General features: G+C 41.7%; 2 protein-coding genes across 4 annotated transcripts; both read left to right on the forward strand.

Annotated features, from left to right (window-relative positions):
• The first annotated feature begins 2,144 nt into the window (after nucleotides 1-2,144).
• cdca4 (cell division cycle associated 4) lies at nucleotides 2,145-7,526 on the forward strand. 3 transcript variants are annotated; one of them, XM_077017286.1, is made up of 3 exons: nucleotides 2,160-2,303; nucleotides 3,415-3,439; nucleotides 5,016-7,526. In XM_077017286.1, the coding sequence occupies exon 3, from the start codon at nucleotides 5,023-5,025 to the stop codon at nucleotides 5,896-5,898; it is 876 nt and encodes a 291-aa protein (XP_076873401.1). In that variant the 5' UTR covers nucleotides 2,160-2,303; nucleotides 3,415-3,439; nucleotides 5,016-5,022; the 3' UTR covers nucleotides 5,899-7,526. The 3 variants fall into 3 exon arrangements, with proteins under 3 accessions (XP_076873400.1, XP_076873401.1, XP_076873399.1); XM_077017285.1 differs by lacking the exon at nucleotides 3,415-3,439 and having other exon boundaries at nucleotides 2,145-2,303; XM_077017284.1 differs by lacking the exon at nucleotides 2,160-2,303 and having other exon boundaries at nucleotides 2,310-3,439.
• A 1,233-nt stretch (nucleotides 7,527-8,759) lies between these two features.
• Nucleotides 8,760-16,048, forward strand: LOC143523110 (cell division cycle-associated protein 4). The gene is made up of 2 exons (XM_077017290.1): nucleotides 8,760-9,359; nucleotides 14,328-16,048. Exons 1-2 carry the CDS (start codon nucleotides 9,202-9,204, stop codon nucleotides 15,046-15,048), a joined length of 879 nt encoding a protein of 292 aa, XP_076873405.1. The 5' UTR covers nucleotides 8,760-9,201; the 3' UTR covers nucleotides 15,049-16,048.
• Nucleotides 16,049-17,171: the final 1,123 nt, after the last annotated feature.

Raw genomic sequence — 17,171 nt, forward strand, 5'->3', positions numbered from 1 at the left:
GCATCAAGCAGATGCTCTTATTCAAGATACCCTTGAACCAGACTACTACTAAACTATTGGCCAATACCTAGAATTGCAAATAAAAATAGGCTCAATATCTCAAAAACTACAAGAATTAACAACACACACACAAGATGTGCTATCTGCATTGTTAGTGGTCATTTAAGTACTCAACAGGTGAGTCTTCAGACTACATTTGAAAATCACAAGGGACTCAAGGGAGTTCAAACAGCCAGTGGAAAATTGTTCCACCATCGTGGAGCCAGGACTGAGAAAAGTCTTGAGGTTTGTCTTCCATGCGACTTTAAACATGGCATTTCAAGCCAAGCCATACTTGAGATTCAATGTGCTCAAGGTACGGATCGAACATTGACCATGGTCATCGCACTCATCAAGGTTTTAAATCTGATGCAAGCAGCTACTGGAAGCCAGTGAAGAGAATGCAGAAGTGCAATAATGTGTGAACTTGGGGAGATTGAAGACCAGTCGTGCTGCTGCATTCTGGATCAGCTGTAGAGGTCTGTTGAGTAAGACCCGCAAGTAGTGAGTTGCAGTAGTCTAGCTTTAAGATGACAAGGGATTGCACAAGCACGTGAGTAGCTTCCTGTGAAAGAAAGGATCATCTGTATATTGCAGAGGAGAAATCTGCAGGATCTGGTCAGGTTTGAAACGTGTTTTTCCAAGGTTATGTCCAGGTTTTGAACAGTTTGTGATTGTGATAACAGGGTGTTCTCAAAAGAAACGGTGAGGTCTTTGTATGGGTTTGGGGTCCCTGGAATATACAGAAGCTCGATTTTGCTAAGGTTGAGCTTCAGGTGGTACGTTGTCATCCATCAAGCAATATTCGCCAAACAGGCTGAAATACTCCCAGAAACATGAGTGTCAGAGTGTGGTAAAAAAGAATTAGTTGGGTGTCATCAACATAGCAATGATAGGAGAAGTCATGAGATGAAAACATTTCACCACATAAACAAGTATACAAAGATAAAAGAGGAGGACCTAACACTGAGCCTTGGGGGACTCCAGTGGAGAGTTTACATGGATTGGGTGTTGAGCCTCTCCATGTTACCTGATAGGAGCAGTCTTCCAGATATGACTGGAACCATTTCCAAGCAGAGCCAGTCACACAGAGGCTAGAGAGAACAGATAGGATGATGTTGTGGTTGACTGTGTCAAAGGCGGAATGAATTATTAATGGAATGAATTATTGTTAATTTCATTTACTTTTTCTGTAACATTCATTTTCTTATACTCTCTACTTTTGTCAGTGCTGTCCTCTTTGTGTAAGACTAAGCACTTTACCACTGACAGACAATTTTTATGGTTTAGCATTTTACAAAGAATGGGTTTTTTGTAGAGATCTAGTGGAACAGAATTTCATCTGGCTAATCACTACCATTCTGCTAGCAGTGATAAAATCACTTTATTCTCATTAGTAGTGATATAGTTTGTAACTTTAAACATTGGAATATGAGACCATGAATATTGAAACGTAACGCATAATTACTGTTTCCTGTCACATAAAATCCTACTAAATAAACAGTATATACAAACAGGAACAATTAATGGCATCAGGTCACCGATCTTAAGATAAGGATCCACAAGATTTCACCAGGATTTTAATTACATTAAATAAGAAATTATGACATTCTTTTCATTGCATCCTCTCTCTCTATCTCTCTCGCACACACACACACACACACACACACACACACACACACACACACACACACACACACACACTCACAATTTTCCATATCTGTCCAAAGGGTCAATTTTAATTCAGAATTTAAAAGCCTAGCCTCCACGTGTTCACTTTTTAACATAGAAGGATTTTACCTTAGATGTCCCGAAAGCTCTGCAAAAGGCAATTGTCTACCCACAGCAATTTAACAAACTGCATCCAAAATAGGTTAGAATTTGCTTATTTTATTAACATAAATAATGTAAAAAAAATTCTCAATTCAAAATCAAGTGATGCTTATGTGGATTAAATTTCTGTGTAGGTACTCGGCTATTTCCTGAAAATAATACAATATTACAATAAAGGTAAATGTAGAACCTTTCTATTCCATCGAAGCTTTTGTTCGGGTTCCACAGATGAAACGATGGCCTGCTGTCTATCAAGATGCAAGCGTCCGCCCCCATCACCCCTTTCACTGCCGCAGCTGGCCGCCTGGCTGGCAACCGTATGCTCACTGCAATCTGTGTTGAAGTGGCCGAGGGAGCTACACCTTTAATATTACACCCGGCCTACAAAACGCTTATGACGCTCATCACCAAAGAACAAAAGTAGTTACGAGGTGAGTTTGAACCACCGCGATGCGCGCCGTGCGATGCATAATAGCGCGCATCTAATTCATGTGTGATTCCGACCCAGTGCGCGATTGTCTCGAGACGCGATGGTTAACTGCGCGGTCTATTTCGAACGGAGGCATGTTTGCGGAAGTGGCAGCTCGGTTCACGTTAGCTACTCTCGCCAATTTGCCCATTGTGCTAACCGCCTACACGTACACCTTCGAGTGTGCTTCACGTGTGCCTTTTCGATGTATTTACACCACATTTACTTAAACGTTGGCGATGTCGCTTTGTATGAGCAAACCGGTAGATGACGAAAGCTGGCCAGCTAGTTGAGAAAATCAAAATGGCGTCCATCTTTGTCGTTTCCATACAACCGAGCTGGATGGAGTTGTGCTTTCACGTACTTCAGCGTACTAACCCACACAGCCTGGATTAAAGGCATGAAACGACCGTTTAAATTCCTATGAGGATATTGTTGTTAGTCACACTGTTATTTTATTTTATTTTTTTATTTCTTAGACTTAGAGGAGCTGTATTTCTGCTGCTTGTTTCACAGTACGGTCAGTAACTACTAGCTCCCGTAAGCCAGCTCTTTTTTTCCCCCTCCGGTAGCCTAGTTATTGTCCACGTCAGGGCGGTGGGGGAGGGGGCGAGCGCCGGGCCAGGGTGGAGCCTGCGTGGAGAGGATGTACGGGCCGGGGTAGAGTTACACCAAATGCTCACGAAACCCAGGCTTTTTCAACTGCATGAAGCACGTCGCTGTTACGGGAGTAGCCCAAGACCTAAATCTCAGTGTAATTTTATGTGGTTATGATTGTGCGTTAAATTTCGCTTAAAAAACAGGGTTGTTATACATGGCATATCTAGGACATCCCTGTCTCGTCTTGAATGACATTATAGATATACCCACTGGTCTTATTCTTATTTTGTAATACTTTCTTGTTTTATTATTGTCATTTATTATTATTATTTTTTTACTTTAGGTAAAAAAGGCAGATATTTATTGTTGGTTGTAGTTTGAACCAGAGGTTAAGCCTAGTCACTAGCATAGGACTTGGTTGTAGTTTAACTGTGAATGTATGTCAGCTTGCACTCTGGTCTCTGTCTCTACAGTGCTGGGATGTCACTCATGCTTCAGGTAGGAAAAGCACCATGTGCTCATCCTAACCCTCCCAGAAAATACGCATAACATGTGGCTTTATGGGTTAGAGCTATTGTGTGTTTGTGTGTGATATTAGCAAAGATCAGGCAAATCATTTCCATTATGTTAAGACACTACTCTTAACATAAAACATACTTTGCATTTTAACGTTTGTAGATAACGGACCTATTGGATTTTTGTATCTAGTGTAATTTGACATGTTAAAGAATGCCTGATCTTCTAAATGTACTCCATTAATGTTTTTATCTATAATCATGTAGTTTCTCCACTCCATAGTCACCTACCATTTCTTGATTTAAAATAGGCGATGGACATCCCCCTTACCTTACAGCTACGCAAACTCACAGTCTGTCATGAACTGATGCCGGACAATGTGTTTCGCCATGTTGGGTGGTGTCATGTGTTTTCCCTGTTCTGGCTGCATGTATGTCTCTCTTAAGCTCTGTGATCCTGGCAGACTGGCCATGGAGACTCAGTATGTGTTTGTCCACACTTATTCCAGCTGTCACATTGCTCAGTGATGTCTGGGTCCCATACAGTTTTAGTGTGGAATTGTGCTGTTTGTATGCATCATGCACACTCGAATGAGGCTTTTGCATTTATATCCGTATTTATTTGTTATTAGACTAGTAGCCGTTGTTTCCATTTTGACATGACTTATTAAACAAGTACAAATTTGAGGCTGGAATGATTTAATTTACTTTTTCATTAGCTTATACAGAAAAAGAAACTAGGGGAAAACACAAGTTTTGTGTGCAGAGACATTCAGTACACAATTTCTGGGGTACTGCATTGTGTGAGGTGGAAAATTCATAGTGTGAATTGAATTTTCCTCAAGTCTGTCTGGAATGTAAGTGACTGAATATGTAAAAAAAAAATATATATATATATTTGTTTTGTTAAACCCATAAGTATCACATTAATGATCAAACTCAATTCAGTAATGCTAATGTATTTAGATGTGATTTGCAGATGCAGTATTTAGCATGTTTGATAACAAACACTATGATCACTATTACGGATCTCATTAGATTTGCGTCCAATTTGAGATTATACCATGTGGACAACCACTGGATTCTTATTTGTTACCATTTAGACAAATGACAGGCTAACTACTATTTCAGTGTGTCTGGGTGGTGATGTAAGACAGTGAAAATTAGCTCACTCATAGAAACTGGATGGAATGGTTGTACTGTCAACCGTACTGTTGTCTAAATGTTACATTTACCCAGACAGTACAAATAAAACATATTTATACAACATTTATATAGTCTGTGCATCAACTGACTATATTTGATTTGCCTTAAGTATGAAATATATTTGCATTAAAGTGATAATCACACCTCCTTTAACAGTTCCATCAGTTTCCCCTTGTTAACTCTGACTTAGCCTGATGCAGTGTTACTGTGTTAAACTAAAAGCCTAATCACTTCATTCTGACTACCATTATATGGTATCCTTGAAAACATGTGGTAACACTTTGGTTTGATTTGACTTGATGTGAATGAAGATGTTTGTGCTGACCAGTGTCTTAAAATTTGGTCTTCTGCAGGGTAGACATGTTCTCCAAAGGCACCAAGCGCAAGTTTTCCGATGATGGCGATGAGATGTCGGACGACAGCCTGGGTGGTGCCAACGTGTCCTCGTCGTACAACCTGCAGCGTCAGTCACTGCTCGACATGTCCCTCATCAAGCTGCAGCTCTGCCACATGCTGGTGGAGCCCAACCTGTGTCGCTCTGTCCTCATCGCCAACACGGTGCGGCAGATCCAAGAAGAAATGACCCACGACGGCAGCTGGCAGGCAGTCACGGAAGCCTTCTGTGGTGGCAGTCAGAGCCCCTCTGAACGCCTGGTGGCCACAGAGGTCCTTTGCCGGTCTCGCGAGCAAGATGCTGAGCCTAAGCTTTTCTCCGTCATCAGCTATGAAGGATGTCGTGAAGAGGAGGTAGTGGCCGATGAGACGTTGTGTTCTGTATCGGTCAGTGATGCTGCGTCTAACGTTTGCCTGTCGGAGAGTGTCAGCCACTGTTGGGAGACAGGTGAGCTTAGAGTGGTGGAGAGTGATGATGAGACCAGCGATGGCTCCAGGCTTGGTCCAGGAGATGATGACGATGACGATGAAGTTGACGAAGAAGAGGAGAGCGCCAGTGAGGATTCAAAGACCATGGGGCAGGTTTTTGGTACCTTTGAAATAAAAAATGGTGCACCAGGTCCAGACTCTGCTCTGGAGGAGTTGTTTTCAGATGTGGACGCCTCTTACTATGACCTTGATACCATGCTCACAGGAATTCAGAGTGCGCCCAAGATGGGTCCTTATGACCTGTTGGACAGTTTGTCGCCCTCTCATGGGCCCCCATCCTTAGGTTCTCCCTCAAACTGTCGCTCTGATCTCAATGAACTGGACCACATCATGGAGATCATTGTTGGTTCTTAGTCAGGAGTCTTTTCAGAGACTTGTATGCTTCTCTTAACATTACTGACTTTTCTGTCCCTTATGGGAAGCAAGTTAAATCTGCAATCCTTTCAGGGAAAGGAGTCTGTGTCTTGTAAAGGATGGCCTTGATTTTATGAGCTGACCATAGTTATCTTATTTGCATACCCTTTGTATGTTTTTAATGTTTTCTTTCTGTATTTGTATGTCCAGAAATGGTTTTTTTATTTATTTCTTAGTCATTAACACTACATGGTTGGAGAGCAGAACAAGATGTATACAAAAATGTAAAAGATATTTTCATAAAAAGATGAAATTGTCTAAAATATGTATATAAAATATATATATATATTTTTTACAATAGATACTACTTGTTAACTGTTACTGTAGATTCTTAGTTTCAGCATTTTGTTTTTAAAATGGACAGATCAGATATCTATGTCTATGTTCATTTATTTTTAGTGGTCTTCCACTTTCTGAAACGGTTGAAGGTTAAGAGCTTCTACTCTTTTCAGGATTCAGAAATGGCAGTAATGATTACAGTGATGCATGGCTTATTCTGTAGTACGTTTAGGTGCATTTTGGCACCCAGCATTCTTTCCCCTCTGATCTTGGCAATAGGCTGTCAATCAGCTCAGCTACGACTCTTGTTTTTCTATTAGAAGTCAAAGTGTTCTTATATTTGTCTTACCAACAAATGAAGAATAGTGGGTCCAGCCCATTCTATATTATGACTTTTAATTTATTTTATTTATTTGCTGCAAACATGTTGAGTATTGGCTTTGGTCAAACTCAGGGCAAGATATGCTTTTCAGCTCAGTCAGACTCAAAGGGTCTGATTCTTCCACACTTTTATCAAAATTCTGACCATTTGGAAAACCAATAACATGACTAATGACTGGTGATTTTTATGGGAATTGCACCAGTCCCTAGTTTAATTAGTGGTTTTGAGTGGTGACCTAAGTTTACCAAAAGATAATAAAAAAATAACTGGGTTTGACTCATTTGGGCTACGTTTAGACAAGCAACAAAGTGTTTTGCATGTGTACAACCATGTTCAACCGATCTTCAGAGACTAAAAATCACAAGTGAATAGAATACAATATTTTTTTCAGTTCTTTTTTTTATACCACCCTTGTATACAAACTTTATGACCGAAGTAAGTAATTACTTTCTTACGGTGTGTTCATTGGACACGTATGTGATCAGGTACAGAATAAAAACAAATCAGAGATGCAATCTGCTGTCTAAACGTAGCCTTCCCAGCCCTTTGTGATATCTATACTGTTTCTCTGATCCTATGCATTGAGTGTTGCAATACACTTACTATGCACAAAGTGTTCCAGCACATTTTAAAATACAGTATTGAATTTGTATTTGCAGTCAGAAGGAAGACAGTGTTTCCACTGAAAAATGTCTTCTAATTACAGAAATTGTTTGGTCATGTCTGAAAGGAATTCTTGCATATAATGAATTGATTTGTGCAAGCAGTACATAACAATTGAGGGGAACTCGTTGCCCTCGAAGTCAGTTTCATTTTTAATTATGATCTAGAATAGAGTATAAACATTTTATATGTGCATTGTAGCATTTTTATAACATTTTTAATAAAAGGTACAATTTTAAAAGCATATTGTCCTTATGTTAATTATTACTCACATTTGCCTTAGTAAAGATTATTGGCAGCTAAGTTATATCCCTCAACATCTTGGTGTAGTCCTCCACAAAAATGTCTTCCTATCTACATAGTGTTCCAACTTCACAAACTACATGCCCCTATAATGTCAATGCTGGATAGAAGCAATGACTGACTGTTATTTCCCCTTGGGGATAAAGTATTCTGATTCCGATTGATGAAAAGATGAAATAATCTACACGTATTAACTGGATGAGATGAAAATTGTTTTATTTGCTGTAGGTATTTCTAACTTTTTAACTTTTTCTCCAATTCTGAGTATATTCTATATGTAAATGTACAGTAAAACACGAGTATATTTATACACAAGCTTTAAGTTCGGTTTTTAATACTGTAGTTTATGACAGAATTGGGATCAACATACAGATTCCTGACTTTTTACTGCAATGCCGAAAAATAACCAAACTGGTTATTGACTCGGCCGTATGGAAAGGAAGGAATAGGTTTAAGTTGGGCGCGATAAGCAGAATTCTGAAGTTTTAAAGTGCATAACTCATTTACAGGACACGGCTGGAAGGAAAGCGGAATGAAAATGACATCAAATTATATCCAAAGGCCGCAGTACTCACAGAATACCTGATACATTTGATCGAGCAGCAAGAACGTAATATTTTGGTATCCGTAACGCAGTTGAGCTCGGCGTCTCGAATGGTAAAATGGTGAAATGCAGCAAGAACGTTTCTCCCAGCGATAATTTCACGTCATAGTCAGCGGAGAATCAGCACGTCACCCTTAAACCGGATAACGAAATATTATAACGAAATAAAGTGGTAATACAACAGTTGTTTCATCAGTTCTCCATATTATGTTTATGTGTAAAACACTACAAAAACCAACTCGTATAACCACATTAACCAGACGTAAATCTATTTTTTTATTTCATTCTATGAATTATAGTTGTTCATGCTATTGTTATCAGATCATGCATGTACAAATGCCGTGTGCGACGCTGCAAAGCACGCAACGTCTTACTATATGTGGCATATTTTACAGTAAATTCGGGTAGTCACGTTTTCAGCTAGCGCAGGAGCGAATGTGTCGTGAGGAAGAGAAAACGGGCCCCCACCAATGACACGCAGTTACTAGGCGGGCCTGAGATCTCATTGGACCAATCGGCGCGCTCGCGCCTGACTACAGTCAATCAGCTGAGCGCTTTTCCCGTAGCTTCTTCGCCACACCAACAGTTTAGTCCGCGATCCTGACGGGGGTCGACCACAGTTTGGCGAAGAATGTCTGAAGTCCGTATTAGAAGTCAAATGTACAATTTAACAACCTAACGAAGTCGGCGGGACATCTTTTTTTTAATCAGCCGTGAGAATGTAGGGGTTGTCCGAAGACCTCGGGCTGTTTAATTGTACTTTTTTTACCTAGTTAGCTAGCTAACATAATTTTGAGATCATAATTTGTAGCTAGCCGGCTAGCTATCCAGTGTGGTGAAACTACCTCAGCTGGTGAGCTAGGCTAGCTGGGCTAATTCACTGCGTATCCGGTTCCCCTCGGTGAGAAGCGGCGCGTACTGGCTTTTTAAAAAAAGAGTTCGCCTCGTTAGTGCGACTCGTCTTAACTAGCCGGATAACGTACTCGCCGCGAATTCAGCGAAACATTATGGTATGGGTCAGAGGGACGTTACACCATTGGAGACATCCATGAAAAGGAAAAAAGGACTTCATCCTGCCTCTATGTGTCGGCTGGACGTAGACTCTGTCGTGTCCGTGCTGAAGAAGGAAGTTGGACCCGGCGAAGGAGACGATGCCCTTTCCTCGTCCAGGTAGCTTTAAAAATAACAACGTGAACAAAAAAAACAAACTCCTACAGAACCAGCTAGCAGATGTTGGTGAATTCAGGCGATGGTCGTCGTGTTGCCACACAAGACTACTACTTATTTTACACGTAAATGTTCGTATGTGTCTGGCTATACAGCTAATTAGCCCGTCTGGCGGCTAATATAGCTGGTTAGCTAACTGAAGCAAGGCAGCAGTGGACCAAACTTGGTCGTGAGTGAGCTAACCCAGTAGGATGGACGGTATTAACTAGCTGTATCGTTTACGTCCACACGTAATTGGGATGTGTGGACGACAACGTCGAAACGCCTCGGGTTTTTGTGGCCACTTTTCGTGATAAAAAGCGTCGATCTGTTGCGTAATATGGTGGATTTGACCACCTCCGATAGCTGGGTAATGGTGAGACTAAACTTGACCGGCACTTTGTTTAGTGTGTCTTTTAAAACACACACCCATAGGGAAACTTGCTTGAGAGTGGATCGATTTTTTTCACTTTCTAAGTTAGCAGTTTACAGGAAAGTATCTAGCTGGCACGTCGACCTGGCTGTTGTTCACTTGTAACTTTCCTTCGGGCTTCCTAAGGCGTTTGTTCACCGTGGACGCCTAACTGGCTTGATTGAAGTCTTATTAGCTCAAGTTACGAAAGAAAAGCAGCAGTGTGTAAAGTTTAAAACTGTTGTCTCTGTATAGGTTACATGCTTAAAACAAATAGTACTTGAGTTTTTAAAGTACATAGGGTTTTAATGGCTTCCCGGGCACATGAATAAATTCGCTACTTGATTAGTTGGTCTGAAAACTGACTTTGTGGATTTTTCTACTAAAATTCTATTGCTGTTTAAATATTTCAGCACCAAGATCTGCAGTCAGTATGGTACATAGCCGAGGGCCATTGCAGGGAAGCACGATCATCCGATAGTGTGCTAGAGAAGATTAAGAAGGAGTGAGATTTTTTTAAAGTTTTGTTTTACACATTAGTAGTCTATTAAGTTTCAAAACGTTTCAGTTTCAGAAGCTCCGATTGTTAAAACATTATATTGGTGTAGGCAGGTGACTAACCAATCTCGCTGCTGTGACTCAGTTTGGTCAATGTGTATTTGTCATTGACCAAATTAAGGCATTCCGTTTTACTAGCCTGCCCGCCCATTGGTTATTTAGGATTTGCTAGACTTTTCTCCACCCACCCTTTTCCTCCCACTCAGTCTATCCCCAGAACAGTTTCTTCTCATTCCTTTCCTTCTACTCTCTGCGTCACATAGAATAGCTTGTGCTTACTTATGTCTGATTTAAGTCTAGGTATTGGGCACATTTTCTTTGTTTCAGCTTCTTGAAACTTTTATGTGCTTGAGCATTCTCTTGCAGATTTTCTTCATAACTTGTGTGTTTGTGTTCTTGCTCAGTTACTTCTCCCCCCCCCCCCCTCCCCTTCTGTTCTCTCAGCAATGGAGAGATACCCACTGTGCTTTGGAGATATGAGAGGGGCTACTTGGGAGCAGGAAAGGCTCATGTGTAGTCTATAAACGTCTGCATTACTTGTTTGTGCATATAAACCACTTTTTTGTATGTGGTGCATTAACAATGAATGCTGAAATTGCAACTCCTTAAAAATATATATATATAACACTTCAGATAGAAAATGGCTGCAGTTTGACAATGAAGGCTGTTCTATGATGTGAAACCATGGCATTCAAATGTAGATCCCAGAACCATTTCTTAACTTTGTAATCTTATAGTTGATCAAATGATTAGTGTAACTGCTTGGCCACTTTCACATCTGACTCCTGGGTAAAGGGAGCAGGGAACCTGTAGGACCTGGACCGTACTTCTTATTTCTTCACTTAAAACACTTGTGGAACGAGAGAAACACTCTTATTGCAAGATTTACTTCTTGGATTTCAATGTGCAAAATGATTTTTTAGTGTAACAAGTTAGATTTATGACATTATTGCTTTATTCTGTACTCAAGGTAGTAAATTGTTGAAAGTTAAAAGTAAATGGTTCACTTGAACATTCTGTTGAAGCTAATTGGAGTTTTTAAAGCGATTCTCCTGAAATCTTCAGATTTAGAGCCTTTGTTGATAAATGATCATTTATACATATCCATCCATTTACAACTGCTTATCCAGGTCTGGGTCATGGGGCAGTAGCCTAAACAAAGAGGCCCAGGTTTCCTTCTCCCCAGCCACCTCTTCTAGCTGATTTATATCAGTGAGGATATTTAGCAAATTATCTTTAGCATCTTTTTTGGTTAAATAAAGGTGAAGACATTCATTTTGAATAAGTAGTCAAATCCATGGATAGTTAAACACATATAATAGAAACGACTACATTTTAATCATTGGCCACACAAACCAAATGACCAATTTTTTGTAGCTCCGTTTGAAAAGATTCTTTATTTTGGCCAACATATTTTAAGTCTGCAAAAGAATGTTTGGGTACAATGCTCCTGTCCATGTGACCGTTCAGTAGCAAGTGAAAAAATGCTTGTCCAGAATAAGGATGTCTGTGATAGTGTGACTATATTTTGTTTCCCGAACCAAACAAACATGCACTTGTTTTAAATGTTAAGTGTTGCATAAAATAAAATCTTAATGCAAGATCTACCTCACTTGTGTAGCAGCTAAAAAGTGTCACATGACAAACAACTTTCCCCCTTCTTTTGTAATTCAGAAAAAAATTGATTTTTTTTTGTTTGCAGAATAATTACTCCAGTCAAATAAGTATTCATTATATAAATACACTTTCGTGCACATTCTTATGCATTTGTTTGCTTGCTTAGAATAGTTTGACACATAAATGAATCTTTGGTTGTTTACATTCGTTATTTTTGTTACAATAGGGGCAATAATAGCAAAAAGATGGGGTTGTTTTTCATTACTGTAATTTAATTGGTGAAAACATTTGTCAGAATTGTTGCCTAACAAGGTATTGCCTAATTTTAGTTAATGCATCCCTCTTTATGGTTTAATAGTTATTGGTCATGTATGAATTTAGGAAACGATCATGTACATGGAGTAGAGATGTACTGAGCATGCTCTGTGTTGCAAACTGTTTTTCCAGGTTTATCATCGCTACTTTGATTGTCCCATTTGGCTCCTGTCTTTATGTCCTTCATTTTATTTATTTGTTTTATAAGGAGGGGGGGCACCTACATGTCATTCAAGCCCTAGCCTCTCGTCCATTGCTGTTGCCATGGTAAGCAGGCCAGAGAGGCCAGTCTAATGACGGAGCCCCCGTTTAAATCGTGCTCTCGCAATGGTTTGCGTGAGGAACCAAACCAGTCGTGTCTGCAGCTCGATTATCAAAAACATGTGACCGGGTTTATTCGAACCAAGGCAAAAATCAGAGATTTTATGCCATATGATGTTACTGGCAAAGCCTGTGTATTTACGTGTAACTCTTACCAAATTATTTGTCGCTTAGTTTTGTGTGGCTGGCTGTTGGAGTTGGAGCTTGCACTGTGCGGCTGCAGGGATATTTAAAATGGTTGTAATATGCCATTTTTCAGTAGACTCTGTTCAGTGCTCTCCTGTTCCATTTATAGCTTGCTGTTGCTGACTGAGTTGAGCTGCAGTATTGTGCAGCTCCTTCAAGTTTGCTCTCTGTTCCTCTTGGAATTCAGCTGTGCCCTTTCCAAACCTTGTGCCATCTTTGTTGGGTGGGAAAGCGCACAGATCTGAAAGGGAATGAGTCGGACATGCAGTGCTGGTGCGGGTGGTTATATAACCGCTAGCCACAATGTGACACAGTTGAGAACTGCTAAACACACATACCCAGACAAATATCCCAACGTTCCGCTTAAATAAACGCCCTCTTATAATCGTCTTCATCGCAACGAAGCGCAGACATGTTTTCCTGACTCGTATCATGTGGTTCGCCATGGAAATGGCCTAGTTTATCAGACCTGTGGGGTGAACGGCAACGTCCCGAGTTCTACTTTTAAATCTGCGTCCTCTCCAACCAAAAAGGCTCAGATTCGGTCTTTTTAGCACCGTCCCGAAGCGCATTTGCGGTTGAAACGGATCCGTCTCTGTGCGCAACACAAAGGATGGGCTCCTCCGGGCTCCCGCCGCTTCCTCTGCTCCCCGCAGTAAAAAGGAGCAGTCTGCGTCCAGAGCTGTGGGGGATGTCTTCCTGCACGCAACAGCATGATGGATGGATGGAGGAGGCTGAGCCACCCACGCTACAGCAAGTGCACACAGCCGTGGACGGCCTCTTCCATTTACACCCCCTCTATCCATGATCTGTGTGCAAAAAAAAAGAAAGAAAAAGGCAAAGTGACTGCGTGATGGTACAGCTACTGTCGTAATACTGAATAAATGCACGCAGTTTTTGTTCATTTATTTTGCATTAGTTTGCTAGTTTGTTTTCGCCCTGTGGGGATCTTTAGAGCAGGAGAAGCTTTGCTCTCTGCATAGCTTTTATTGCGCGACAATCTTGGGGAACGAGCTATGTAGCAGTCCTGACCAAAAAAGTGAATGGGTTAGATGTAGAGGGGTGATCATTTATATGTAGCACACGCCCACACTCCCTACTGTGAGAAGGAGGCTCTGGCTGTGGTCGTGCTCCCTCTCATGCTTACTGCAGCCATGACCACGCACACTTCCACTGTTCACTCTGATGTAGGGGGAGGAGCAGGTGTATTGTGTGAGTAGCGATTCCCGCTGTGTGCTTGTCGTGTGTTGCGTATGTTCGATAGCAGTTTTTAGTAGTGATTTAGAGTAACGTGGCAGAGTTTGGACTTGCATACTTGAAGTTTGAGGTCTCTTGACCAGACTGCATGTGTCCATTGACTTCAGATGAGTACCTACACGTTTTGTCTTCTCTACCAACCCTTGATAAGGCAGTGCTCATGAAGCATTAGAAACCATTCCAGTACTGTACCGTTTTAATTGTTACTGCGCACAATGTTTTGATGTGTAGTATTTCTCACAGCATCCCTCTTTCTTCCGCTGCAGGTATGTACTGGGCCGTGGGGTGAAGCGCAAGGTGAGTGAGTGTGAGGACCCCACTCTGGGTCTGCCGTACCCCCTGCAGAGGCAGCTGGTGCTGGACCTGTGCCTGGACAAACTTCAGAGCTGCCAGCAGCGTGCCGAACCCAGTCTCCACCGCTCGGTGCTGCTGGCCAACACCCTCCGGCAGATCCAGCATGAAATGAGACTGGAGGGGGGGGCCTGCCCGCCCCCGGCCCCTTCTGCCCCTTCGTTTCCTCACGCTCCCACCCCACGTCATGTCCCTGAGCTGCCACCCGCATCCTTAGACTTTCCTCCGCCCTTTGCCGGGGAACTGTCCCCCTCTTCGTCGCCGACGCCCGTCACGGGCGGCGAGACCCAAATGGTCTGTGCAGAAATCAAGCCGTTTTACCCGCCCCCCTCAGACGAGGCAGACGCACGTCCGTCGGATTCGCTCTTTGGCTCGTTCGAGATAACGAATTCCACCGGCTACCTGACGGACCTCGCGCTAGACGACATCTTTGAGGACATTGATACGTCCATGTACGATTCGTCTGACATCACTGCTCTGGCAGTCCCTGCGCCGAGAGGCGGTAGTGCGGCATCTGGGCTGGGAGACGACGGCCTGAAGAACTGCTCCAGCTGCACGCCCAGCGGTCCCCTGCAGCTCTGCCTCTCTGACCTCAACGACCTGGACCACATCATGGAGATCCTCGTGCACTCTTAAACCACTCTCCACAGTTTTCTCTCAGATAGCCATCCCAATGTTTTCAAGGGGATATTAAAATATTTCCCTTTTTTTAAAACAATTTTTAAATTTATTTTTATACAGTAAAACTAATATTTATAAGAAAAACGACTAGCATGACACACACACACTGTAGGATGAATGCACATTATTCTGACCTTTCAGGTGGTCCAGCTGAGACCGCCGTCTTTCGTATTTAACTAAAATATGTATATGCAGGGACTTCAGGAATCAAAACGTATTACCCGTGAGACTTATTTATACCAGAATGGCACTCTGTTGTGTCAACTTCGAAGATGAAAGAAAATGGAAAACTGTATGTTGATCAAGTTGGACGTGTTAACTTTTTGAAGTGATGTAATGCTTTTATTTTTGTGAACTGATCCATTAAGATTTCCTCAAGTGTTGTATTTACTATCCGTGATCTTGGTGCATCGTCACATGCACACTCAACTTTCACACTACCTCTCAAAACCCAAGAGCAAGCTTTTTTCCCTGTACAGTTACAACGGAGTGAATTAACTACTCTCGAACCCTCACTCCCCTCTGATTTAGCCCACAGTAACATCACATCCCTTTCTGTTCAGAATGTGTCCTGTATTTTGCTTTCAATTTTTTGGATGTTTTGAGTGGAATAATGTTTTGCTGTTGCTCCTGGTGGACAAATCTTTTACCTTTTTCAAGGCAATTTTTTTCACCCCGTTTTACACATCCATGATTGTTGGACACGGACATTGAATCCCTCATATGAACTTGGTGCCTATGATGGAGGATGAAGACTGGCAGAAGTACACACTGTGGATCCACACATGGACTTGCCTGAACCTGTTTATCTAAGCCACTCTTCTCGTATTTACTGGGCTCTTCTTTCTCACACATCGGTTGAATCCATAGTCTGATTAAAAAAAAACAAACAACTAAAACAAGACAACCTGTCTTGTGTGCACAGCTGTTCCCAACCCCTGTTCAAAGATGACCAGTGATGTACAAACGACAACCGAATGTGGATGCATGTGTTCTGGTCATGCTGAGTCAGTCAGGATTGCATATTCCAAGCTCTCCACTCTTGTGGTGTGGCTATCATGTTGAGGTATGGTGTTGGTTGGGCTTGCACAAAAAGACCTTGGTCGGGGTTAAATTGTTTTTGTTTGTTTGTTCTATATTGTTTGAGTATGTCTAAGGAGGCGTCCTGTAGTATATGATGTTAGGCCTAAAGGGGCGCTGGGCTGGTGTGGGGGGAGGGATAACGTGCAGAAGGGAGAGGAGGGGGGGGGGGGGTAGGGGTCAAAGCCTGAAGCTCCTGTCACGTGGCGACTCTTGCATGTGGAAAAGGCAACATTAAGGGTTTCACAACAGCTGGTATGTGTCTGTGTGTGCGTGCTCATTTGTGTGTGTCAGTATCGAGCCCCTCCCCCCACAAGGGCTTCATTCTCTTCTTAAACCAATCAGTGTTCGTTTGCGTAAGAATCTCAAGCTGCCCAGAGCAGAACGTCTTCCCTGCTCAGGACTGTAACCTAGGCTGTGCTGTCGAGACATCTTGAAATTCAAAATTACCTGAAGTCAGAGGTGGTTTGGTGGAAGACAGTGGTGGTGAAGTGGCATTATTTAGCGCTCGTCTTTCAAAATGTTCAACATAAACGTCAAACTGACTCTCCCATGTCCCTGTAACTCAGGCTCACAAACGTCCTCTCCCCACCAGTTATAAGACAGGCAGACCTACAGAGAAATCTGACCCATAATGAAGTTTACACTCAGTTTTTGAGAACATGCTTTGAGATAAGAGGTGGTAAACAACAATAAACCAGAGACTTATATAAATCACCCATCAGCAATTTCCAAGTGGTCTATTTTTGAAGTGCTGAGAGCTGTGTATCAAAGTGTATAGCTTTTAAGCTTTGTAAGCTTGATCTTTTGTTTGTTGTGACTATATAAATATATATTTGTATATTTATTTTTTGTCTGCTTTTTTTTTTTTTCCTTTCGGTCTGTTGACCAAAAATTTTGATAATTTATTGCATTTATTTAAGAGTGAATAATTGTAAAAAAAAAATGAATGTTTTGTTATGGAGGGTGATTTTGTTCTGTAGCAGGATTTCTGCTTT

This window comes from Brachyhypopomus gauderio, chromosome 9 (assembly GCF_052324685.1).
Source record: "Brachyhypopomus gauderio isolate BG-103 chromosome 9, BGAUD_0.2, whole genome shotgun sequence".
NCBI lineage: Eukaryota > Metazoa > Chordata > Actinopteri > Gymnotiformes > Hypopomidae > Brachyhypopomus > Brachyhypopomus gauderio.

Coding starts and splice junctions, on each gene's coding strand:
- cdca4 (XM_077017284.1), top strand. CDS start 3,381: ATGTCAGCTTGCACTCTGGTCTCTGTCTCTACAGTGCTGGGATGTCAC. Junction 3,440..5,015: donor GGATGTCACTCATGCTTCAG/GTAGGAAAAGCA, acceptor GGTCTTCTGCAG/GGTAGACATGTTCTCCAAAG.
- LOC143523110 (XM_077017290.1), top strand. CDS start 9,202: ATGGGTCAGAGGGACGTTACACCATTGGAGACATCCATGAAAAGGAAA. Junction 9,360..14,327: donor GATGCCCTTTCCTCGTCCAG/GTAGCTTTAAAA, acceptor CTTCCGCTGCAG/GTATGTACTGGGCCGTGGGG.